General features: G+C 43.4%; 4 protein-coding genes across 10 annotated transcripts; 3 read left to right on the top strand and 1 right to left on the bottom strand.

The window, feature by feature from the left end:
- The first annotated feature begins 666 nt into the window (after positions 1-666).
- LOC311104649 (target of Myb1 membrane trafficking protein-like) lies at positions 667-7,924 on the top strand. Of its 7 annotated transcripts, none has more exons than XM_084146508.1 (17): positions 667-794; positions 2,192-2,276; positions 2,380-2,458; positions 2,599-2,748; positions 2,873-3,007; positions 3,160-3,291; positions 3,554-3,670; positions 3,813-3,946; positions 4,034-4,061; positions 4,171-4,294; positions 4,382-4,445; positions 5,000-5,069; positions 5,419-5,487; positions 6,426-6,485; positions 6,769-6,808; positions 6,984-7,382; positions 7,564-7,924. In XM_084146508.1, the coding sequence occupies exons 1-16, from the start codon at positions 743-745 to the stop codon at positions 7,067-7,069; spliced, it is 1,425 nt and encodes a 474-aa protein (XP_084002634.1). In that variant the 5' UTR covers positions 667-742; the 3' UTR covers positions 7,070-7,382; positions 7,564-7,924. The 7 variants fall into 7 exon arrangements, with proteins under 7 accessions (XP_084002634.1, XP_084002633.1, XP_084002631.1 ...); XM_084146507.1 differs by having other exon boundaries at positions 7,551-7,924; XM_084146505.1 differs by having other exon boundaries at positions 6,984-7,400.
- Positions 7,925-9,860: 1,936 nt separating this feature from the next.
- On the top strand, positions 9,861-14,574 carry LOC311102506 (2-amino-3-ketobutyrate coenzyme A ligase, mitochondrial-like). The gene is made up of 9 exons (XM_084143867.1): positions 9,861-10,142; positions 11,088-11,218; positions 11,301-11,402; positions 11,536-11,682; positions 12,038-12,192; positions 12,335-12,417; positions 12,661-12,832; positions 13,418-13,539; positions 14,076-14,574. The coding sequence occupies exons 1-9, from the start codon at positions 9,923-9,925 to the stop codon at positions 14,225-14,227; spliced, it is 1,284 nt and encodes a 427-aa protein (XP_083999993.1). The 5' UTR covers positions 9,861-9,922; the 3' UTR covers positions 14,228-14,574.
- Positions 14,575-14,831: 257 nt separating this feature from the next.
- On the top strand, positions 14,832-22,782 carry LOC311102496 (DNA replication licensing factor mcm5-like). The gene is made up of 14 exons (XM_084143856.1): positions 14,832-15,156; positions 15,517-15,643; positions 15,826-15,954; positions 16,098-16,270; positions 16,415-16,570; positions 16,707-16,876; positions 16,974-17,145; positions 17,252-17,363; positions 19,075-19,218; positions 19,311-19,553; positions 19,685-19,797; positions 19,954-20,082; positions 20,179-20,449; positions 22,264-22,782. The coding sequence occupies exons 1-14, from the start codon at positions 14,987-14,989 to the stop codon at positions 22,363-22,365; spliced, it is 2,211 nt and encodes a 736-aa protein (XP_083999982.1). The 5' UTR covers positions 14,832-14,986; the 3' UTR covers positions 22,366-22,782.
- Positions 22,783-22,793: 11 nt separating this feature from the next.
- Positions 22,794-25,610, bottom strand: LOC311102489 (heme oxygenase-like). The gene is made up of 7 exons (XM_084143847.1): positions 25,526-25,610; positions 25,368-25,419; positions 25,060-25,171; positions 24,676-24,891; positions 24,309-24,581; positions 23,215-23,263; positions 22,794-23,129 (listed from the first exon to the last, which is right to left on the bottom strand). Exons 2-7 carry the CDS (start codon positions 25,415-25,417, stop codon positions 23,014-23,016), a joined length of 816 nt encoding a protein of 271 aa, XP_083999973.1. The 5' UTR covers positions 25,418-25,419; positions 25,526-25,610; the 3' UTR covers positions 22,794-23,013.
- Positions 25,611-25,723: the final 113 nt, after the last annotated feature.

Below are 25,723 nucleotides of genomic sequence, written 5' to 3'. Positions count from 1 at the left end.
GAAGGCCCTTTCCTGTTTCAGCATGACAATGCCCCCATGCACAAAGCGAGGTCCATACAGAAATGGTTTGTCAAGGTTGGTGTGGAAGAACTTGACTGGCCTGCACAGAGCCCTGACCTCACCTTTGGAATGAATTGGAACGCCGACTGTGAGCCAGGCCTAATCGCCCAACATCAGTGCCCGACCTCACTAATACTCTTGTGGCTGAATGGAAGCAAGTCCCAGCAGCAATGTTCCAACATCTAGAGGAAAGCCTTCCCAGAAGAGTGGAGGCTGTTATAGCAGCAAAGGGGGGACCAACTCCATATTAATGCCCATGATATTGGAACGAGATGTTCAACGAGCAGGTGTCCACATACTTTTGGTCATGTAGTGTAGCTTCATAGTCCACGTATTTTGATGGCTGGGGTAGAATGTGAAGATGGTTTATCATTGTTCAATATTGAAAATATAGCCTTTAGGCAAATAGTGTTTTTTTGTTCCTCTCTGTGCAAATGTTCTGGTGGCCCTATTGTAGGCTACCCTATCATTCTGAATGTATTAATATGGTCTCATTTTATGCAATGTATAAATTCCCAATTAGTAGACTATAAAGTTCAGTGAATGTAACTTTCACTTTAACAGATGACGTAACTTAATTTAATTCAATTTGTGCTGCTCCAGTTTGTTGCGAGAACTCCTCTCTGCTGTGGAAAAGAAGGACGCGCAGTTCTGGATTTTGGTTTGACTGGCAGAAAGAAGGATGGAGTTTCTGACAGGGAACCCGTTTACTACACCGGTTGGCCAGCGAATAGGTAATGTTACATTTTAACTAATAAAGTAGGTTTATAGCGGTTTGTAGCTAGTTTACATTGTTGCATCAGACATGATTCGCTACAAGACATTGGTAGGCTATGGTTGGAAAACAGACTCCATAAAATGCCACAAAAGGAAGTTGGCGTTATTGGTTATGTATTTAATAAGAAACAAAACTGTGACAATTGCTTACTTATAGTTAGTTAATTGATGAAGATTGACAGTACAAGAACAGATTATGCTATTACTTGACTGACACTTACACCGCACAATAATACCCTAGAGGCGGGTTTACAGTGTTTTAATCCTCAATTTCATTGGCCAGTTAGGGTGTTGTTGGTGTTCTATAGACCAATTGTTTGGCAAGTTCTGGGTGGGGCGGTGAAAAGTTGTTTCCTTCCTTCGTGACCTAATTTTAAGGGGGGGGGGATTTATTAAAGGTCCTATGCAGCCGTTTTATCGCAATATCAAATCATTTCTGGGTAACATTGAAGTACCTTACTGTGAATGTTTTCAATTAAAATGGTCAAAAATAAACAACTTCTTAGCAAAGAGCAATTTCTCAAGCAATAATTTTGCTAGGACTGTGAGTGGGAGAGGAAAACTAGCTGTTATTGGCAGAGGTTTGGAACTCTTTCTTATTGGTCTGTTAACTAATTTACCACATGGTGATATCACCAGGTAGGCCAAAACATTTCAGGTAGACTTTTCAAACATCTCTTACACTAAAAGCGAATTATCATCATTTTCACAGTATTATTACCATCTAATAGTGTGAAAATATATATCAAACACACGAAAATCACATTTTTGACTGCACTGGGCCTATTAAGAAATAATTGAATAACATATACTTTAGATGTTTCAGAGTGAATAACGTTGCTGACTAATAATTAATCTGCTTGCAAACTTGTTTTTATGTAGACTACAAGTGGCCTACTATTTTATTTTATCTTATAAGCTTGAAAGCTCCTCCCTGTGACATAATTATAGATGGGAATACTGTCTGCCTATTTTAATGTATATGACCACAATGTGACAGTAAAAGTAGGAGAGGTTGTTCTACTTTCTCAACTGAGCTAAATCCTGTTTCTATCCCCTCCCTTTCAGAGGAATGAAGACAGAACATTTAATTTGTTTCAATAAACGTCTGCCAAGGCACCTGATGCTGGTCACATGAACCAGTCAGTTAGACGGAGAAAGAATGAGTTTGACAAACAAACAGGGATTTAACTCACATGGATGAGTAGAGGGATCAGCAAAGTAGGCTAATACACAACTATTGAGAGTTGTGTATTAGAATGATGAGGCAGAGACCGTTTCACAGTGACTATTATGTCGTCCAGATAAATAAATGCAAAATAAAGTGCAATGTCTTAATTGTTTTTGTTCTCAGAATATGCAACCAGCTCCAGTCTGCAGTCGGAGGACTGGGCCCTCAACATGGAGATCTGTGACATCATCAACGAGACAGAGGAGGGGTGTGTATCCTCTGTTGACATAATGGACTGGTTTTTCCTTTGGCAGCTTACTATATTGTGCTCTTGTTGTTTGAAATTGATTGTTTACCTACAACGATTACAGGCCTAGAGATGCATACAAAGCAATAAAGAAGAGGATTGTGGGAAACAAGAACTTCAGAGAGGTCATGCTGGCATTGACTGTGAGTGTAACATTTGCCTCTCTCATTCACCATACTTTTGCCTTTTCTTCATAAACATGTAACCTGTGTTACAAGTTTATGAAGAAACTCAATCTAAACTTTCTCTCTCGCCCTCTCTCTTATGTCCTGTTGGTTCTCAGGTACTGGAAGCGTGTGTGAAGAACTGTGGCCACAGGTTCCATGTGTTAGTCTCAACCAGGGAGTTTGTTGAGGGGGTTCTGGTCAGGGCCATCTTACCTAAGAACAATCCCCCTCTGGTCCTGCATGACAGAGTGCTCAGCCTTATACAGGTGAGCGATGGCATTGTTACTCATACCTTCAGTAAGTCACAGAGCTCACTAACACTGTGTTGGAATTGACAGCTAGCTATTGTCGGGCTGTGCTGTTTATGATCTGTGTTTGTCTATTGTTCAGGCGTGGGCAGACGCATTCCGCAGCTCACCAGCTCTGACGGGCGTGGTTTTTGTGTACGAGGACCTGAGGCGGAAAGGACTGGAGTTCCCCATGACTGAACTGGATGGATACTCCCCCATTCACACTCCAAATAGGGTATACCTTCAAACAATGACTGGTGAAAATGCATGCATGCATTTCCTCACTGACAAATACAGAGTACAACTTTCTGCTAAACCTCTCTAAAGCCGTTTTTACTCCCTAACACTATTCTCTAACTCAATTGGTCCCTGTGCTCTGTCCACCAGACTATGCCTGATAACGGGCCTACTGTCACTGTATCTGCTACACCCTCATCTCCCAGGCATGTACCCATATCACCCCAGCTTCCTGCATACCAACAGAGCGAGCAGGGACCCCTCACCTTCACACCTTATCAGGTGATTAGAATGCTCATGTCATACAGGGGCCTCTAAAATGGCATGGCTTTTATTTTAGTAACACAACAATATTTTGCATGGAGGCTGAATTCACTCCAGGGCATTACTTTAAAATCAAATTACCTTGTGCACTGTGGATGTTTCACAGTTACTTGTTTCACATCCAGAGTTTATGATAAAAGTTTATGCTTTGCAGTATTATGCCAACCCCAACCCACACAATTTAGCATATGAGTGCCGATGCCATTGACTCCTATTCCAGGTTAAAAAGTTGAAGACAGACCTGGGAGTGGTTCGAGGTAACCTGACAGTGATGTCAGATATGATGTCTCAACTGGATCCAGCAACAGCCAAGCATTCAGACACAGAGCTGCTTCAGGTTAGTTGGTTCACTCTCTGGGCACGCTCTATGGCTGTCCATCCATGGCTGTGACACATGTCATCTGTTTGTATCCATCTCTCTTTTGTCCATTGCTGTCTTTTCGCTGACTCTCTGTATCTCCTGCTCTCTCTGTCAGTAGGAGTTGTATGCAGCATGTAAGGACATGCAGGATAAGATAATGGAGCTGGTCCCAAGACTCAGTGAGGAGAAGCTGACCGAGGAGCTGCTGGTTGCCAATGATGAAATCAATGCCACCTTCACTCGCTACCAGAGGTATTGTCCCAGCTAAATGATCAACATCAGATACAGTCAATAATTCCTGCTATGATAACAGTGTGATTTTCATTATTTCCTTTCCAGGTTTCAGAGACAAAGAGCTACACAGCAGGTAAGTGTTTTTCTTAAGGATCTGTGGTCCTTTACCCTCATTTCTCATCCAGACATGCATTTGTGATATGTACTGTTCAACTTCTTCACATTTTTTCTCAATCGCCCAGAGCCCGACCTACGTCAACCTTATTGACCTCAGTGCTGCAATCAAGCCTGTTGCTACAGCTCCCACCCACTGCCATCTCAGCCGATCAACAGTTGACACTGTGTCTAGTCAGATGACAGGACTCAGTAAGTAACTACAGTGTTCCTCCATCTGATAGAGGTTCTCACTGTCCCTATAGTACAATTCATTATCTTTCCCTGTTTTCCACATAGGTATGAGGGAATTTGATGAATTTGCACAGAACAGGAGCATCTCACAGACACAACAGAGACCGAGGTAATAGGCAGCTCCAACAAAATCCATGTTTTGCTTTCATCGTAGAACGGATTGTTCAGACTGATAGCGAGAGTGTGAGAGGGAGCTTACAAAAGCAGGTCTCAGACTTTCTCCTGGCTTAGTACTGTATAACAAATAGACTAGTGCTATGGTTCAGTCTTGTCACTCCGTGGCTTGTTTAGGTTATAACAGTCCTGCTCCAGCTAAGGTGGTGCTCTAATCTAAACAGGAAATGAATGTAGGCCTATTGAGGTGAACCTGACTGGCTCAGGGTGGCTGCTTATCTCTCTCAAGATATCTGTGCCATTCATTCTGTCAATAAGGATTATGAACGGAGTCTGACATGAACTGCAAGCGTACATGGCTAGTGAGAAAACTGTACAAACATTTGCAGGACAAATGTTGAAGGAATGCGTTCCTCCGCTGTATTTGGTTTTCCAGTAGAAGTGGTTCATACTATGGCCAATGGTTACTTGTGGAGATGGCTATTATTCTACTACTGTACGTACACTGTAAATTGCATCATTTTCTAAGCAGTGAAATTTGTGTTTCAGTGAGCGGAATGAAGGTGCTGCCGACAGTCTGGCTCAAGCTCAGAACACCAGATTACAGAACACTGGAACGGTCAGTAACCCCAGAATGATTTAACCCAGGACAGATTTGAAAGGATGTCTGGTTAGGAAGGGCAATGATTGTGTCCATAGAGTCCTTGTGCCCTGTGGAGTGTTACTAAGTGTCACTAATGTGTACAATATCCCTGTGTCTTAGTTAATGTGTAGGTCTGCCCTGCCTCTGTATGCGTAAACAATGTTCTCTGTCTGTTAACCTGATACAATTTCACGTGCAAAGTTGGCAATTTTGTCAGTGCTATAAAATTGTCTGTCTGCTTGTTCATAACCCAATGGTTTTGTGTTATGGCATGCATGTCTACCGGTATGTTTGTTCGTAAATAAAAATGTCTATCTGTGTAAAGGATGACAGCCCAGACCCCACCCACCTCAACTCCTCACCACAGTTTGATTGGATGATGGAAAAGGGAATGGTGGGTCTGATTGGCTGGCACAGTGCCATTCCGTTTGCGTTCTAGCCTGTGTTTGGGGCTCATGCTGGGATATTTTGCATTCAATCATGTTTAGTGTGTATTTTAATGAATTATTGTTTCCTCTCCATCTTTGTACTGAGATGGTTGCATGCTCTTCTTTCCTGTGTGCCTGATCTGGTTATTTTTAGCTTGTCAAACAATACTTTTTTTTAAACTTTTTTTTTTGCATTCATGGGTTGGGTGTTTATAAGTGTTCATTTCTGAAGCTGATAGATGGTGTGTATTGGCACATCTTAAAGGGATACTTCTGGATTTTGGCAATGAGGCCCTTTATCTACTTCCCCAGAGTCAGATGAACTTGTGAATGCCATTTTTATGTCTATGTGTCCAGTATGAAGGAAGTTGGAGGTAGTTTCGTGAGCCAATGCTAACTAGTGTTAGCGCAATGACTGGAAGTCTATAGGTATCTGCTAGCATGCTAGTAGATCGATACCCATAGACTTCCAGTCATTGCGCTAACGCTAGTTAGCGATTGTGCTAGAGTTAGAAACTTATTTGAAACGGCTCGCAGAGACATAAAAAGGGTATCCACAAGTTCATCTGACTCAGGTGAAGTAGACAAATGGCCTCATTGCCAAAATCCTGAAGTATCCCTTTAAATCATGACTCTTCGGAATCATTACTAGGTTTGCTAATTTACTCCCACTCTCTGTTCTGTTTTCCCTGTCATAACTTGAGGGTGGTGGATCCCTTGTTTCCCCCTGTCTAAAATAAAGGGGTTTCGGTTTGTTTCAATCAGAATACTAGGGGTCCGCATGCTTGAGTGGTGGTTATTTGTAGATTGCCCAAGAAAAATCTAGGGGTAATGGTGTTCTTGTGATGACCAAACAGTGGCTTACAGTAAATCCTGACAGTAACCTCTCACCCGACTCCCCCAGATCCCTGTGAGTCAGACGTCTGTGATGGATGACCTTGAGAAGTGGCTGGATGTGGATGAGGTGGGTCACTATTGGCATTCACTCAAAATGTCATGGTATACAAGCGGAGTCCAACTTGGTTCCATGTTATACCAGTGTCTGTCCTTGCACCCCCTTTCTCATTTGGTTTTATGGACTATAGTGTACAGTAAATGCCTGCTTTGTACTTTACCCCAGCAAATGTAGCATTCCTGGATTCTTGAACATATTCAATCTACTTGCATGAGCAAGTAGATTCGTTTGGACAAATGACTTGACGTGAACACAACAGACAAGGCTTTCATGTGTGTTATGTGTGTCACAGGAGGACGACATGGCTGATTCAGAGGGTGTGACAAGTGAGGGTGAGCTTATATTTCTTAGTTCCTCATCCATCTCTCATCCACTCCCTGGGTATCACTATGTAGATCCAACAACAATTTTGTTTGCTTTCTTGTACTGTTACAAAGTCCTGAGGAATCCCTTTTTGAGACCCAACAAAGCCCTTCTAAGGCAACTTCTCCTTCTCCCTCCTTTCAGAATTTGACAAGTTTCTGGCAGAAAGAGCGAGAGCAGCAGAGCGACTCCCATCCCTGAAAGCTTCTTCTCGTGACAACAACCACTGAGTCATAGGTCAAGCCGCAACCTGCCACATAACCAATGCCATTTTCCCAAATAGTGTGAGAGAACTGAATGTATGATTGGCACATACAGTGAGCAAATGACTGGTGGGAACAAGAACTCCTGAAAATCGGGGTGTGCTACTGACACTCAGGTACACTACAGTACTACTTTATGTTCAACTCTCCTGGGTTAAGGTCTATCTAATATGTTTAATGTATATTTTTTATGTTAAGGCTAAATTAACATGGACCAAGTGTTTTTAACTTACTCTAAAAGAGTGCTTTATGATAAGAACTTAAATCGTCCCATGCCACTGTATATGGATATCCATCAGCGGAGGCTGGTGGGAGGAGCTATAGGAGGATGGGCTCATTATAATTGCTGGAATAGAATAAATGGAACGCAATCAAACGTGGTTTCCTTATGTTTGGTACTGTTCCATTTATTCCATTCCAGACATTATAATGAGCCCGTCCTCCATAGCTCCTCCCACCAGCCTCCTCTGGTATGCATATGTATACGGATGCAAACATTTGCACAATGATTGAGTGTAATTCCTGTTACATTTCTTAGAGAATGGAAATGCCCAATATTTTCAGATAAACATTGAATGGTGTGCGTTACAGAAAATGCAGACATGGTAAACACAATGTTAGTAGATTGTAATAAGCTATAATTAGGGGAAATGGTTAGGAAATTAATTATGTGATGCTCATGATGAATCCCATTTGTAATACAGAACACTTTTAGGAAGAGCAATACAAAACCTAATTGTTTCTGAAGTACTTGAAGTTTATCAAATGTTACACAATGTCATGAAGAAATACTGTAATATTAAACACAGATGATGTCTTAAAGAGAGTTTGTTTTTATTCACTCTGAGGGTTGGGAGATGGGGTGCTCAGCGTGTGGAACACCGAAGGGCTGAGAGGAGTTCCATACAGCCGTGGCAAGGGCAAGTTTAACTCAGTTTTTTTTGTTTTTTTCTTGATACAAGGAATTGATATTCCAAGTTCAACATTTAAAAACTAACATTGTGCCTAAAACCAAAGTATGGAAGAGGGAATTTAGAAATGCATTGTGAAGCATAAAGCAGGCCTATGTTTGGATCTCTGAAATATAGCATTTTGATCTGGAAATCTTTATTCTGCATGGTATCTAAATGGTTTCTAAACTATACTGAACAAAAATATAAACAACAATTTAAACGATTTTACTGAGTTACAGTTCATATGGAAATCAGTCAATTGAAATAAATGCATTAGACCCTAATCTATGGATTTCACATGACTGGGCAGGGGCGCAACCATGGGTGGGCCTGGGAGGGCATAGGTCCACCCACTTGGAAGCCAGGCACAGCCAATCAGAATGAGTTTTTCCCAACAAAAGGGCTTTATTACAGACAGAAATACTCCTCCGTTTCATCAGCTGTCCAGGTGGCTGGTCTCAGATGATCCCGCAGGTGAAGAAGGCGGATCTTGAGGTCCCGGGCGGGTGTGGTTACACGTGGTCTGCAGTTGTGAGGACGGTTCGACGTACTGCCAAATTCTCTAAAATGACATTGAAAGTGGCTTATGGTAGAGAAATGAACATTAAATTCTCTGGCAACAGCGCCGGTGGACATTCCTGCAGTCAGCATGCCAATTGCACACTCCCTAACTTGAGACATCTGTGGCATTGTATTGTGTAAAAAAAAATGCACATTTTATAGTGGCCTTTTATTGTTCCCAGCACAAGGTGTAATGATCATGCTGTTTAATCAGCTTCTTGATATGCCACACCTGTCAGTGGATGGATTATCTTGGCAAAGGAGAAATGCTCACTAACAGGGATGTGAACAAATTTCTACACAAAATTTGAGAGACTTTCTGGGATCTTTTATTTCTGCTCATGAAACATGGCACAAACACTTTACATGTTGCGTTTTATCTTTTTGTTCTGTATAAATCAAGATTGGCATTTTTCAGATTAAGCTGTTTACCTTTATCTCCTCTGTATCCTGTGTACAAGTATAAGGACAGACTGCTTTGTTTCTTTGGTTGCTATTCTTTGTTCTATCAGTGGTTTTGGTTTTCTATAGGTTTAATTGAAAAGTAAAGCGTTTTATTTGAATTTGGCTACTTTGTTGCTACATGCAAAATAAATAGGGCGAGTTCGTTTTGCATGGACCAGTGACCCGGCATATTGGCGATGTAAAGACCAATACAATAGTATACAATTTGCGAACCCAGCTTACGGGACACCGGGCCATGTGAAATGAACTCGCCCATAGTGTCGCTTTACCACGGAGTTTCTAAACCCAGAGGCGCAAACATCGCGAGACCTCCGGGAACGCTTGCGAAACAGACCAAACAGACCAGGCCGAAATCTAAAGGCACAACCTAGATTCGAGCCAATGTCTTAAGTAGTTTAACATGTTATTACTCCAACCTCGTGAAAGTGACAAACTGAAACGTTTTTATTTTCGTCAAAAACTATTTTATATCAAAGGAGTGCCTTTGATTTGACTGCCTGCACATGGGTAGTTCGGCGCCAGACGACCATTAGACCCGATGACGTGTTTCTACGCATGAGCTTAGCTAGCCAACGTCGCAATGACATCGCTTACAAGTGTGATCGGGGATAGGATAAAACTATCTTCATACTGTACTGCCTTTGGCCACATGTTTTGAGACGTGGTTGGATTCAGAAAACACCTCTACACTCCCATAGCTTCTGATTGGTGCTCAATGATACGCCCACGTGAGTTACATTTTACTCTGACGTCACTTACATTATTTTTGGCCACGCCTTACGTTGTTATCCTGTCTAGTCAACCTGTCAACTGCTTGGAAAGATTTTGACAGAAATTCACCATGCCTCTTCGAACAGCTGTCCGTTGTCTTAGTACCCCAATAAGGGGTATTTTGAGACCCTCAACTACCACCTCAAACCGGGGTAATGCAGCTGTCGCCGAGGCTAGATCGCTGCTGGAGCATGAACTTGAAGCGATCCGAACCGGTGGAACTTGGAAAGGAGAAAGAATAATCACGTCTAAGCAGGGTCCTCATATCTACGTGGACGGCAGTCGTGGCGGTGAGTAGCCGAACGTTATAGTTAAAGGTCAGCACACCAGCTTTCAATTATATTGATTTGCCTACCTATTGCTGCCCTCAGGGACATGAAAAACGTGTGGCAAAAGTTGGCACCGAGGAATTTAGCTCTAGTCTACCCACGTTGTCAAACTTGTTGCAAACAACCAGGAGTTGTAGCAAGCTAGCTAGTTTACCTACTAGCTTAGTCTTTTCTGCCCCCATCTGAACTTCGCTGAAATTCATCTCAACCTGATGGTGTTGGGGTAGCTAGCTACATGACCGAAACTTGCCCTACTTGGCAACTGGAAGTTATGCATGTGCTTAGTGTTATCGTGATTTGTGGTGGCTGCTGATGTTGTCACTGTTCACCTTTGTGTACCAGAGAATGACTGACCCTAGTGCTGATTTATGAATGGCTTATTGACTGCACGTCCTCTCGTGTGTACAGCTGGCACTCTGTTGTATTTGCCAGTAAGTACACAATGGCAGAAATCCCAATATAGATAACATATCATTTACATTTTCGTCATTTAACAGACGCTCTTATCCAGAGCGACTTACAGTTAGTGCATACATTCTTTTTAATTTTCATACCCCATGGGAATCGAACCCACAACCATGGCGTTGCAAACGCCATGCTCTACCAACTGAGCTACCTCCCTGCCGGCCATTCCCTCCCCTACCCTGGACGACGCTGGGCCAATTGTGCGCCGCCCCATTGGTCTCCCGGTTGCGAACCAGGATCTCTAGTGGCACAGCTAGCACTGCGATGCAGTGCCTTAGACCACTGCGCCACTCGCAGCAGGCATGCAAGGTCACTGTGGTAATTGCCACTGGTAAATCAAGCTTTCTCTGGGAGTTGAGTCAGTATTGTTATGATGTGTATGTCCTCTAAGACCTGGTTTATATATGCTTACCTATTGTTTCACACTCTCTCCCCATACAGACATATTGAATTTCTGTGCAAACAACTATCTGGGCCTCTCCAGCCATCCCCAGGTAGTGGAGGCAGGGATAGAGGCCTTGAAGAAGTATGGTGCCGGGCTGAGCTCAGTGAGATTCATCTGTGGCACACAGGTAACCTAAAGACTGCTTGCACAAGTGTTTCTGGTGGTTCACATTACTCTGTGATTGTGTCTCCTTACCATATGATCCACAGGACATTCACAAAGATCTGGAGCAGAAGCTGGCTCAGTTCCATGAGCGGGAGGACTGCATCCTATATGCCAGCTGTTTTGACGCCAACGCAGGGCTATTTGAGGTTTGTGATTCTTGAATACATTAACATGTGATTATAACTGTTTTATAACATTCTGTTGCATGGTCTGTCTTTACAGTATCTATGCCACTGTATTAAACGGCCTAAAGTAGTAATGCACTCTGTTCTACATCAGGTTCTGTTGGGCCCCAACGATGCAGTTCTGTCTGATGAGCTGAACCATGCCTCTATTATTGATGGGATCAGATTGTGTCGGGCCAAGAGGTTCAGATACAAACACATGGACCTGAATGACTTGGAGACCCAGCTGAAAGAGTCCCAGGTAAAGAGGGTGCTATACATGCATTTAAATAATAATCTCCTTGTGGTGATTGTTATGTGGGATAATGACGGAGGGGTAAGAAGTAAGACTGCCGTCATCTGCTGTCCATCTTCGAGCTAGAGGATTTCTTAACCCCGTCTTCCCCATCCTAATACCTGGACTACCTTCATATGATTGCACAGCATCTTTTTGAAATTAAGGGCTGTAACTTTCATAAAGCTTATCATACAGAATCCTCTTGAAATCCATGAAGCTTGAAACCATAGTGATGGGTAGATGAAGGTTGCTGAATTGATTTTAGTGTTAATGGGCTGTGTTTGCATCACTGGTCATCATGGCGCCCTGTCCCTCTCAGTCTTCTCGTCTACGCCTCGTTGTCACGGATGGTGTGTTCTCCATGGATGGTGACATGGCTCCATTAAAGGGGATCTGTGACCTGGCAGAGCAGTATGGAGCCTTGGTCTTCATTGACGAATGCCATGCTACAGGCTTCATGGGCCCACGAGGCAGGTTAGTGAAGGTCCGGGTGGAGATAAAAAGGAGAGATGGAGAAATTATGATAGAACTCTAATTATGCCTAGGAATACTAGAAAGGATGATGGTTTTGTAGCCAATTATGCCGACTAATAGTGTTATTCAATTTTGTTTGCAGAGGCACAGATGAGCTACTGGGAGTGATGGACAGGGTTCACATTGTCAACTCTACTCTGGGAAAAGCACTGGGAGGTGCAGCTGGTAGGTTTCCCTCGGTTTAGACCCATATATGGAGTCGCATAATGGTACTGTATGTTCTCAATGCTTATGAAATGTCACTATTGACAATGTAGGCTCTGTAATTGAACTCCATAAATGGATGACAAAAATAAACTTGAAAATATACATCGTTATGGCGTCAGCCTTTTCTTTCCACCTGGACCTTCAGGTCAGGTTTATCTCAATATAAAAGGTGGATATGCTTTTCTTTCTATTTTCTCTCAGGTGGGTACACAGTGGGTCCTAAACCTCTGATTGACCTGCTGAGGCAGCGCTCTCGTCCCTACCTCTTCTCCAACTCCCTCCCTCCTCCTGTCGTGGGCTGCGCTACCCGGGCTGTCGAGCTGCTCCTCGCGTCCAATGAGATTGCTCAGAGTGTCGGGGACAAAACCATGAGGTGGGAATCCGGGGAGGGGCCCTCTTTTTTGGTGAATGTGGTAGACACCCTCTAAGCTTATGCAACGGTTAACATAGGAGCACGGACAAAAACAGATAAGCCTTTTGTGTTGGTCTTTGTGAAAAGTATGAGCAAAATCATGAAAGGGACATGTTTGAAAAGAGCAATTGATTGACCTTGAGATTGACTAATCCCTTGTGCTGAAAAAGTGACAAGATCTGTGTTTATTCTGCATTCAACACTTGCTTGTTTCGTCTCTTATCTGTACTGTGTCCTTCACAAAAGGTTGGTGGCACCTTAATTGGGGAGGACGGGCTTGTGATAATGGCTGGAGCGGAATAAGTGGAATGGTATCAAACACATGGTTTCCATGTGTTTGATGCCATTCAATTTGCGCCATTATTATGAGCTGTCCTCCCCTCAGCAGCCTCCAGTGGATCCTTCCACACATGTTTACAGTTTCAAGAGCACAACATGTTTTCCAGAGAACCCAGTTAGCAACAATGAAAGTTGAAGGCATTGATACTGTATGAGGAACGAGTGTCATTTCTGTCATGTTGTCATTATTCTCTCCCCCTCTCGTAGGTTCAGAAACAAAATGACTGAGGCTGGGTTCACCATCTCAGGCTCTGACCACCCTATCTGTCCTGTGATGCTGGGGGACGCCAGACTAGCCTCTCTGATGGCTGATGACATGCTGAAACTAGGTGAGACATTTTACATTTGTCATTTAGCAGACACTCTTATCCAGAGCGACTTACAACAGTTCAGGCTGAATATGAATGGAGCACAAGCACATTTCAAGCATTATCAAACATTACAAAACAAGCTGTATATTTGTTTGAAATACTCAATGGGTTTTTTGTCCACTCATTTTATAGAATTTAACTATTTTTGAAAAGCTTGATCAAAAATATTTCTGGCTAACAGAGTGGTGTGGAATTACAAATGAATGGACACATATCAACCTGTAGAGGGAGACAGAGATATACTCATTAATGGTTTGTATTCAACAATTCTGTGTCACAAAATGGGAGCTGGCAACAATCAGAGTTGACATAGGGGCGCTTTGGCCACCATAGACCTAATAGATTATTAGCTGCAAACTACACTGCTTGAATACAAGGGCTGGGGGAAAAAATATTCATTTGAATCGGGCCTCCAATCTGCCCTTTCTTGAAGAACCATAGTCTTCAGTGTTATGTCTATCTACTACAAGTACTCATTCTTCTGATTCCCACAGGAGTGTATGTGATTGGGTTCTCCTACCCAGTGGTACCAAAGGGCAAAGCCAGAATCCGGGTCCAGATCTCAGCGGCCCACACTGACCAGGACATTGACCGCGCTGTGGATGCTTTCATACAGACAGGCAGGAGGCATGGAGTCGTGTCTTAAATAGAAGAACTGGTGAATCATTTTTCTGCCAATAAGCAAGTTAAAAAGACAAACAGCTTGCAGAGCTTGGACTGCGGATACAGGTTAGAGGAGGCCTATGAATGACAGTGCGACAAAGAGAATGTATTACATACAGGATAATGTATTACAGACTAAGGTCAATTGTGGTCAATGCTATTTGTTGCTTTTCTCAGTTGAATGAATAAAATACGTTAACAAAACGTTGGTATTTTTCTATGTAGCTAGCTAGCTATGTTGGCTAGATATGGTTGCAATACTGGGCAAGCTAGAATAATATACTTTAAAGTATTGTTTTTATTCAGGGAAAATAAACGTGTGCTTGCATCAACAATAGCTAGTAATTTTGTGAACACAGAAGAGAAACAACGGGTTGTTGTTTCAGTTTGTTGTAGCGCCACCACATAATGTCCCTGGCTTGCTCATATCGGCATATATCTTTATTTTCGTTATTTTCCCGCCACCAACTCTTGCAAGTCCCACTGTTCTACAATCAGGACAGGCCTCCTGCAATGTATTCAGCCAATCATTATCACCAGTCGAGCCTATCTCCCAATGGCAAAGCGAGGGAGGGCGTTGATGTTGGACCTCGCGGGAAAGTGACGCAACATTTTGCCGCGAAAGAGTCAGCGTGGAATTGATTGTCCACAGAAACTCATTGGAGTCAATCACCAAAAAGTGTTTTGCGTTTAGAATTATTGCACTGTATTTTCATCACTTTGTAGATATAATCCGTGCATTATGTCTGGTTTCGACGACCCGGGAGTGTATTACAGTGACAGCTTCGGCGGTGGAGATGGACCCGGGGATGAAAGTGGTGTGAAACGGAGCCAGATCAAGAAACGATTCCGTGAATTTCTTCGGCAGTTCAGAGTTGGGACCGATCGCACCGGTTTCACCTATAAATACAGGTAAGATCAAGATTGTATGAAGTGCCTCGAAGTCATTGTCGATGGCTACCGCCGGTTTGTGTGATGACGATGTTCCACAGATGGCTGACGTTGTTAGTTATTTAGCTAGGTAGTTAGCCGGTTAGCTAACAGTTAGTTAGGTAGCCAGTTACTGTAACGTTAGCTAACTAACTACCACTGATCACCACAATGGTCTTGAAGGAATCAAGTTTGACTCTATTCAAGGTCCTGTGATTGAGTTTGTATTTAGCTATGTCGAATCGTTTTGTTTGCCATATTGTTACGTTCACATTCTGTGTAAGATAGCTATATGTCTTATATTGTTCATGTTGGATTGTTGACATGTGTTCTGGTCTGTAGAGATGACCTGAAGAGACACTACACCCTGGGTGAGTACTGGGTGGAGGTGGAGATGGAGGACCTGGCCAGCTTTGACGAGGACCTGTCAGACTGCCTGTACAAGCTGCCCTCTGAGAACCTGCCGCTGGTGAGACGATTGAATAGAATAATAATAGACTAAGAATTTGAAGTGTTTTTAATTGGCCCAATTGCAGGCAGAATAATTCATGGGTTAGATGGGTTCCTATATTTTGCTGATCGTATCATACTGATCTACTATTTTTTGAAAATGATCCCTTTTAAACTGAGCCCTGACATTATGATTGACAGCTGGAGGAGGCCGCCCAGGAGGTGGCTGATGAGGTGACCCGTCCCAGGCCCCTGGGAGAGGAGACAGTGCAGGAAATCCAGGTCATGCTGAAGAGTGATGCCCATCCTGCCTCCATCCGCAACCTCAAGGTAAGAGACCCTCTGAGGATGCAATGCTGGGCCTTTCACATTTCAGTTGGCTCATGTAGAGGGTGGCATGAAAGATGTCCCTCAATTTCCCATCCATGTAACATGCCATGACTCTGAACTCTCCATCTCTTTCTCTCTGGTAGTCTGAGCAGGTGTCCAGGCTGGTGAAGGTCCCTGGGATCGTCATCTCTGCCACGGCTGTGAGGGCCAAGGCCACCAGGGTGTGTCTGCAGTGTCGTGGCTGTCGCTCTGTCATCAGTAACATCTCCCTGCCCCCAGGCCTGCAGGGCTACGCTCTTCCCCGAAAGTGCAACACGTGAGTGCGACCCTCTGAGTTGAGTGTTTGTGTGCACACTCCAGTACATGAAAAGTGCATAAAGTCATCTTGTGTGTGTAAAATCATCTGCTTTATCATAGTGTGTGTGATTCCATTCTTAAACATCTCTTCTCTGTCTCTCAGTGAGCAGGCTGGCAGGGTGAGGTGTCCTATAGATCCCTACTTCATCATTCCAGACCGTTGTGTCTGTGTGGACTTCCAGACCCTCCGTCTGCAGGAGTCTCCAGATGCTGTGCCACACGGAGAGATGCCCCGCCACCTGCAGCTCTACTGTGACAGGTAACACACACAGCAGCATCTGTGTACCACAATATTCTCAATTAAAAACAATTAACACATGCCCAATATACACACAGTGCAAAGTGAGACCGAAGAGTACATACCACGTTACAGCTCATGTTCTGCATCCCCTCAGGTACCTGTGTGACCGTGTGGTCCCTGGGAACAGAGTGACCATCATGGGGATCTACTCCATCAAGAAGGTGGCCCATGCTAAGGGCAGGGGCAGAGATAAAAGTGCAGGCGTGGGCATCCGCTCCTCCTACCTCCGTGTGGTGGGCATTCAGCAGGACACAGAGGGAGCAGGTAGGCATGATAAGGCTACTAGAGGTTAGATTACTTATCCAACATTATATCCAATGTGGGATAGTGTCATAGTTATAATGCTATCTTTGTCTCTCAGGTCGCGGGGCCACAGGGTCAGTCTCCCCTCAGGAAGAGGAGGAGCTGAGAGCATTGGCCTCATCCCCCGACGTCTACGGCTCCCTCGCACGTTCCATCGCTCCTTCCATCTACGGCAGTGATGACCTGAAAAAGGCCATCGCCTGCCTGCTGTTCGGCGGCTCCAGGAAGAGGTGAGTCATAGACATTGGAAATTGCATGTAGAATTGTAAGATTTTTGATATGCTCACATTTCTCTCCAGTATGTATGTATGGTAATAATGACCTTTCCTGTCTCAGGCTGCCTGACGGGCTGACCCGTAGAGGAGACATCAACTTGCTGATGCTGGGAGACCCCGGTACTGCCAAGTCTCAGCTGCTCAAGTTTGTGGAGAGGTGCTCTCCCATTGGGGTAAGGATGGGCTTTAATGTACAGTGTGTATGTATTCTCACCCCTTGACTTTTTCCACATTTTGTTGCGTTACAGCCAGAATTTAAAATGGATAAAATTGAGATTTTTTTGTCACTGGACTGCACGCAATACCCCATAACGTCAAAGTGGAATTTAGTTTTGACATTTTTACAAATTAATTAAAAATAAAAAGCTGAAATGTCTTGAGTCAGTAAGTATTCAACCCCTCTGTTATGGCAAGCCTACATAAGTTCAGCAGTAAAAATGTGCTTAACAAGTCACATAAGTTGCATGGACTCACTCTGTGTGCAATAATAGTGTTTAACATGGTTTTTGAAAGAATACCTAATCTCTGTACCCCACACATACAATTATCTGTAAGGTCGAGCAGTGAATTTCAACCACAAAGACCAGGGAGGTTTTCCAATGCCTCGCAAAGAAGGGCACTTATTGGTAGACTGAAAAAATATATATCCCTTAGAGCATGATTAAGTTTTGAATTACACTTTGGATGGTATATCAATACACCCAGTCACTACAAAGATACATGCGTTTTTCCTAACTCAGGAGAGGAAGGAAACCGCTCAGAGATTTCAACATGAGGCCAATGGTGACTTTAAAACAGTTACAGAGTTTAATGGCTGTGATGGGAGAAAACTGAGGATGGATCAACAACATTGTAGTTACTCCACAATACTAACCTAATTGACAGAGTGAAAAGGAGGAAGCCTGTAGAGAATACAAATATTCCAAAACATGCATCCTGTTTGCAACAAGGGACTAAAGTAATACTACAAAAAATGTGGCAAAGCAATGAACTATTTGTCCTGACTGAATACAAAGTGTTATGTTTGGGGCAAATCCAGTACAACACATTACTGAGTACCACTCTCCATATTTTCAAGCGTAGTGGGGGCTGCATCATGCTATGGGTATGCTTGTAATCATTAAGGACTGGGAAGTTTTTCAGGATAACAAATACACGGAATGGAGCTAAGCACAGGCAAAATCCTAGAGGAAGAACTACCTGGTTCAGTCTGCTTTCCACCAGACACTGGGAGCTGAATTCACCTTTCAGCATTACAATAACCTAAAATACAAGGCCAAATCTATACTGGAGTTGCTTACCAAGAAGACAGTGAATGTTCCTGAGTGGCTGAGTTACAGTTTTGACTTAAATTTACTTAATCTATGGCAAGACCTGAAAATGGTTGTCTAGCAATGATCAACAACCAATTTGACAGAAAATAATAATGGGCAAGTTGCACAATCCAGGTGTGGAAAGCTCTTAGAGACTTACCCAGAAAGACTCACAGCTGTTATCGCTGTCAACGGTGCTTTTAAGAAGTATTGACTCACGGGTGTGAATACTTATGTAAATTAGATTATAAATATGAAAATTAGATTATGGGATATTGTGTGTAGATGGGTGAGGGGGGGAAAAATATATATTTAATCCATTTTGAATCCAGGCTGTAACACAACATAATGTGAAGAAGTCAAGGGGTATGAATACTTTCTGAAAGCACTGTGTGTGTGTGTATATATATCTATATTTTTCAGCACTATCTTATGACACTCCCTCAACATAGTTTTGAATATGAATTACAAAGATGGATTCCAGAAGTTTAATTTGACAATTTATCAGTGTGCTAGTGACCCCTATCTAAAGCGCTAACCCATATCTCCCCTCTCTCTCTTCCTCTGTCAGGTGTATACCTCAGGTAAAGGCAGCAGTGCTGCTGGTCTGACGGCCTCTGTCCTCAGGGACCCCGTCACCCGTGGCTTCATCATGGAGGGAGGAGCCATGGTGCTGGCTGATGGTGGGGTGGTGTGCATTGATGAGTTTGACAAAGTAAGGGAACATGGACAAGAGAAGTACATAAATTGCTGAATACTTGACAAGTTTGTTTGCAGACTCTTAACTGTGTCTCTCTTTCCTCTCAGATGAGAGAGGATGACAGAGTAGCCATCCATGAAGCCATGGAGCAACAGACCATCTCCATTGCCAAGGCTGGCATCACCACCACCCTGAACTCCCGCTGCTCGGTGCTGGCCGCTGCTAACTCTGTGTTTGGCCGTTGGGACGACACCAAGGGAGAGGACAACATCGACTTCATGCCCACCATCTTGTCCCGTTTCGACATGATCTTTATCATCAAGGACATCCACGACCATCAGAGAGACATGGTGAGGGAACACACTTTAGTCTTCTGGGTTTGTGTGTGTGGGAGAAGGTTTATGCACAGGGATACTGAACACGGCCCAGGCTAGCACAGTGTGAACACAATCCACACTATTTACCTTCTTTTCTCTCTCAGACTCTGGCCCGCCACGTGATGAACGTCCATCTCAGTGCTCATACACAGACTGAGGGTGTAGAGGGAGAGATCACACTGGCCACACTGAAGAAGTACATTGCCTATGCCAGAACGTGAGTCTTGAAAAATTCTGCAGATAATATATCCTGTGTATGTTATATTCTGTTTTAGATTGAATTCATGAACTCTACTCACAGAGAAACAATCCTACACACTAGCCTATACACATGAAGGGATTTGGTGTTTAACGGTCAAATGTGCCCTGACAGGAAATGCGGCCCACGTCTCTCTGCGTCGGCAGCTGAAAAGCTGAAGAACAGATACGTGGTGATGAGGAGTGGAGCAAGGGAACATGAGAGGGAGAGCGACAGGAGAGCCTCCATCCCCATCACTGTCAGGTACCTATATGATGCTTCACCTGACAACATCATTACCAATCAGGATACAGTCTATCTTCAGTGTCATTACGCTTGATTCTCTGTGGTCCCCTGTAGGCAGCTGGAGGCGGTGGTGCGCATCTCTGAGTCCCTGGCCAAGATGAAGCTGCAGGCCGTGGCTGGAGAGGAGGAGGTGGACGAGGCCCTGCGGCTCTTCCAGGTGTCCACACTGGACGCTGCGCTGTCCGGCAGTCTCTCGGGTGTGGAGGGCTTCACCACTCAGGAGGACCAGGAGATGATCTCTCGTGTTGAGAAGCAGCTGAAGAGACGCTTTGCCATTGGCTCCCAGGTGTCCGAGCACAGCATCGTCCAGGACTTCACCAAGCAGGTCAGTTACACTAGTCTACTTTGAACATACAGTGGGGAAAAAAAGTATTTAGTCAGCCACCAATTGTGCAAGTTCTCCCACTTAACAAGATGAGAGAGGCCTGTCATTTTCATCATAGGTACACGTCAACTATGACCGACAAAATTAGAAAAAGAAATCCAGAAAATCACATTGTAGGATTTTTAATGAATTTATTTGCAAATTATGGTGGAAAATAAGTATTTGGTCAATAACAAAAGTTTCTCAATACTTTTATATACCCTTTGTTGGCAATGACACAGGTCAAACGTTTTCTGTAAGTCTTCACAAGGTTTTCACACACTGTTGCTGGTATTTTGGCCCATTCCTCCATGCAGATCTCCTCTAGAGCAGTGATGTTTTGGGGCTGTCGCTGGGCAACACGGACTTTCAACTCCCTCCAAAGATTTTCTATGGGGTTGAGATCTGGAGACTGGCTAGGCCACTCCAGGACCTTGAAATGCTTTTTACGAAGCCACTCCTTCGTTGCCCGGGCGGTGTGTTTGGGATCATTGTCATGCTGAAAGACCCAGCCACGTTTCATCTTCAATGCCCTTGCTGATGGAAGGAGGTTTTCACTCAAAATCTCATGATACATGGCCCCATTCATTCTTTCCTTTACACGGATCAGTCGTCCTGGTCCCTTTGCAGAAAAACAGCCCCAAAGCATGATGTTTCCACCCCCATGCTTCACAGTAGGTATGGTGTTCTTTGGATGCAACTCAGCATTCTTTGTCCTCCAAACACGACGAGTTGAGTTTTTACCAAAAAGTTATATTTTGGTTTCATCTGACCATATGACATTCTCCCAATCCTCTTCTGGATCATCCAAATGCACTCTAGCAAACTTCAGACGGGCCTGAACATGTACTGGCTTAAGCAGGGGGACACGTCTGGCACTGCAGGTTTTGAGTCCCTGGCGGCGTAGTGTGTTACTGATGGTAGGCTTTGTTACTTTGGTCCCAGCTCTCTGCAGGTCATTCACTAGGTCCCCCCGTGTGGTTCTGGGATTTTTGCTCACCGTTCTTGTGATCATTTTGACCCCACGGGGTGAGATCTTGCGTGGAGCCCCAGATCGAGGGAGATTATCAGTGGTCTTGTATGTCTTCCATTTCCTAATAATTGCTCCCACAGTTGATTTCTTCAAACCAAGCTGCTTACCTATTGCAGATTCAGTCTTCCCAGCCTGGTGCAGGTCTACAATTTTGTTTCTGGTGTCCTTTGACAGCTCTTTGGTCTTGGCCATAGTGGAGTTTGGAGTGTGACTGTTTGAGGTTGTGGACAGGTGTCTTTTATACTGATAACAAGTTCAAACAGGTGCCATTAATACAGGTAACGAGTGGAGGACAGAGGAGCCTCTTAAAGAAGAAGTTACAGGTCTGTGAGAGCCAGAAATCTTGCTTGTTTGTAGGTGACCAAATACTTATTTTCCACCATAATTTGCAAATAAATTCATTACAAATCCTACAATGTGATTTTCTTGATTTTTTTTTTCTCCTCAATTTGTCTGTCATAGTTGACGTGTACCTATGATGAAAATTACAGGCCTCTCTCATCTTTTTAAGTGGGAGAACTTGCACAATTGGTGGCTGACTAAATACTTTTTTCCCCCACTGTATACTGTGTTGAACAGAGACTGGACCACTTGGTCAATCACGTAAAAGTACCTTGTGCAATGGAATGTTGGGCATTTGTCTATATGATTGAGTGCTGTCCTCAGTTGGCCTACATGTTACCCTGTAGCCTGTTTACCTGTCCACTGACCAGAATCTATCTCTACCCTCTCCCATATACAGAAGTATCCAGAGCAGGCCATCTACAAGGTCCTTCACCTGATGATGAGGAGGGGAGAGCTGCAGCACCGCATGCAGAGGAAGGTGCTCTACAGAGTCAAGTAGTTTCACAAAAAGATGCATACGCACAAAGATGAAGTCATGATGGGCTTTGTAAATAGTAGTTGGGACAAGCGTCTCCTCCATTCATTCCTCACAAGCCGGTGGACATCTTCATGAAGTCACGTCAATGTCTTCTCCATCCTAGACCATGGTCCGCCTACAGAGCCACTGATGTCTACCTTTTCATGTGTTGCTTTGCCAAGTTAAGCCAACAACAGTTATTAACAGTTCTATTGCTCTCATAAGTCTTTTGGTATCTATTCTTTTAAGACTAAGCAAATGATGTTATGGAGGCTATTTTGTATGAACTGTATTGTTTGGGGTAAGAAATGAGTGACATGAGAATGCCCTAAAGATTAACGTTAAATCATTAATTGTGTAAGGTTCATGGTGTTTTGTACTGAAAATAAATACATGTCTAAAAGAAGTTTGCTATGTTGAAATGGTGCACATAATCTTTAATGAAACATACTATGTACAAAGATATTGCAATTAATACAGCATATATCAATTTTCATTACTATAAGATTGCCTTAAGCATTTAAAAAAGTACAGCCATGACTAAGTGCATACACCCTTAGGTGGTCATGATTGGTGAAGTGATTCTGTCAACTACATAAACATACATGTTTAAGGACTTATTTCAAGGCTTTAGAATACATAGATCCCTATTCCGACTGTTGCTAAAGCAACACAAATACCCAGAGAGAACTGCAGGATGGACGAAGAGGGGATGAAAGCTGGCGTCTTGGTCTTTTCTTGGTCCCCTGCAAAAGCAAAATAATACCTTTATAACAAAAAAGTCAGGTGAAAGATCACATCTTTCCGTTCAGCATATAAACTTTGACTTACCATAAGCTTCCTCTGAGACACTCAACATTTTCTGTAGATCATCGAAGACCTGTATGAGAAATAACAGACAGGATGTCTTTATTGAACAAGACACACAATCATCAGCAATATGCTATGGCAATCCAGTAACAAGTTTACAATGCATCATTCACTAGACCTTCCAGTTTCACTAAATTTGCACAGTTCTGTTTTTCAAGTTTTAATGTCACATGCACAAGTACAGTGAAATGCCTTTCTTGTAAGCTAAAAACCCAACAATGCAGTAATCAATAAGAATGTCATACTAAAAATAACATACTATAAATAACATAGTGTAGAACAAAAACACATGAGAAAAATAATAAGAAATAAGAACATGAGAAATTAAGCATACTATATACAGGGTCAGTCAGTTCCAGTACCATATTTACAATGTAATGGAGTGATATAGGTAGATATGTATAGGGATAAGGTGATTAGGCATCAGGACAAATGATAAACAGAGTAGCAGCAGTGTATATGATGATTGTATGTGAGTGCGTGTGTGTAGAGTCAATATAAATGTATGTGCATATTATGTGTGTGTGAGCAAATTTTGGAGTGAGGGTTTGTGTCTGTGTTGGAGTGTGAGTGTGCATAGAGAGTGCAAAAATGAAATACAAGGGTCAACTCAGATAGTCAGTTTAGCCATTTTGTTAGCTATTTAGCAGTCTCATGGCTTGGGGATAGAAGCTGTTCAGGAGCCTGTTGGTGTCAGACTTGATGCACCAGTGTCACTTGCCGTGCAGAAGTAGAGAGAACAGTCTATGGCTTGGGTGGCTGGAGTCTTTAATGATTTTCCGGGCCCTCCTTTCACACCGCCTGATATAGAGGTCCTGGATGGCAGGGAACTCAACCCCAGTGATGTACTGGGCTATCCGCACCACCTTCTGTAGCACCATTCGATCGAGGGCGGTGCTACTGTCATACCAAGCAGTGATGCAGCCAGTCAAGATGCTCTCAATGGTACAGCTGTATAACTTTTCATAGTGACTTTTCATTATTGTATCAGTTCCCATAACCTAAATTCTTACCCAGTTTGCAGCCACCCTTCCTCCCTCTTCCCTTTCACTCACCTTGATGTTGAGTTCGAAGGCCATGATAGCCTCCTCCAGCACCCCCTCCCTCTCCTCCTTGGTCAGCTCGATGCTGTTCATTCTGCTCCTGTACAGCTGCTTGAAGCGGTTAGGGCTTGACACTCCGGGGAAAGAGAAAAATGACAGTCCCTCTCCGCTGCTTAACCCAATTGACTTCTGGGTAATCTTCCCCAAAACTTGTCCTCCTGACAGGTCACCTAGGTAACGGGTGTAGGCGTGGGCCACCAGCAATTTAGGATTGCCTTCGCCAATCTGAAGAGGGAGACAAAGAAATTGTTATTACTAAGCAGGTACACAATTAAGATAGTGTGCCTACCCTGCATGTTGGTATATATATAGCCTGTACCTTGCGAAGTCTCTGTGTATATCTGTGTGTTGCAGCAGGAGTGATGACTCTCTTTCGCCACTCCTTTCCAAAGAAGTGTTCCAGATCTCTCTCTAGTGTCTCCAGTCGGGCCAGTTCCTGGGGGAAGTATATCGGTGCGACTCCTGGGTGGGAAGCATTTCTGTCCATCTCCTCTTCCAGTGCTTTGTAGATCACATAGAGGGAACACAGAAGAAGCTGCCATGGAAAAGAGGGGCAAAGATTAATACTTAATACACATTGAGTGCTCATTCTCCATGACTATGTAGAAAGTTAAACAAAAGGCCTTCTAGGTAGTTTATAATATGAAAACCACTGTAAATTATTTTGGCAAGTGGTTTTTAATTCACTCTCAGATTTTCTCACCTTGTACTGCGGAAGAGTTATCTGTCCCTTCTGATAGCTCAGCATCAGTTGGGTGTTTTCTGCCCTGACATGGATGTCTTTAGTCGCTGCTTTTATCTGCTCTGACAAATCACTGAGGAGAGATGGCGAACATTGGAAGGAGGACATACTGATTTACCCGAGTACAGTAAATGTGAGCACAGTGTTTGCAGTTAGTAATTGTGTTCTGTATCTTCAATACCTTTACTTTACCATATATCAGCCCTGACCTGGTCTGAAATACAATAATCTAGTAAACATATCGACCATTCATTACAAAGTTACTGTACCTGCCAGGGCTCTGCATTTCATATTTCTGTGCCGAGTTGACTGTCTCCATGTCTGTAATCCAGAATTGTTTATATGGTGGTTATAACATTATCACCCAAATGTGACCAACTGTTACAGTTTATTCAAAAACAAGTCAGTGAAAGAGTTGATAATTTACCTGTGTGGTATTTCCTTGTTGATGTCTTGTTGTACAGCTGGTAAATGAAAGCTGCCTCCTCAGACAAGTTTAGAGTTGCTGTGTCCTCTTTGTCCTGTGCCCCTGTCTTTATATTTGACTTCCTCACCTTCTCTCCCAGTGTTTGTCAGCTAAATCAAATGGGAAGTGAGACTGTTGACTCATTTCCCTTATGCTGAA

Source organism: Coregonus lavaretus (genome assembly GCF_964263955.1).
Source record: "Coregonus lavaretus genome assembly, chromosome: 2".
Classification (NCBI taxonomy): domain Eukaryota; kingdom Metazoa; phylum Chordata; class Actinopteri; order Salmoniformes; family Salmonidae; genus Coregonus; species Coregonus lavaretus.
Note: the sequence above shows the minus strand (reverse complement) of the source record. Positions and strands in the feature narration are given on the sequence as shown.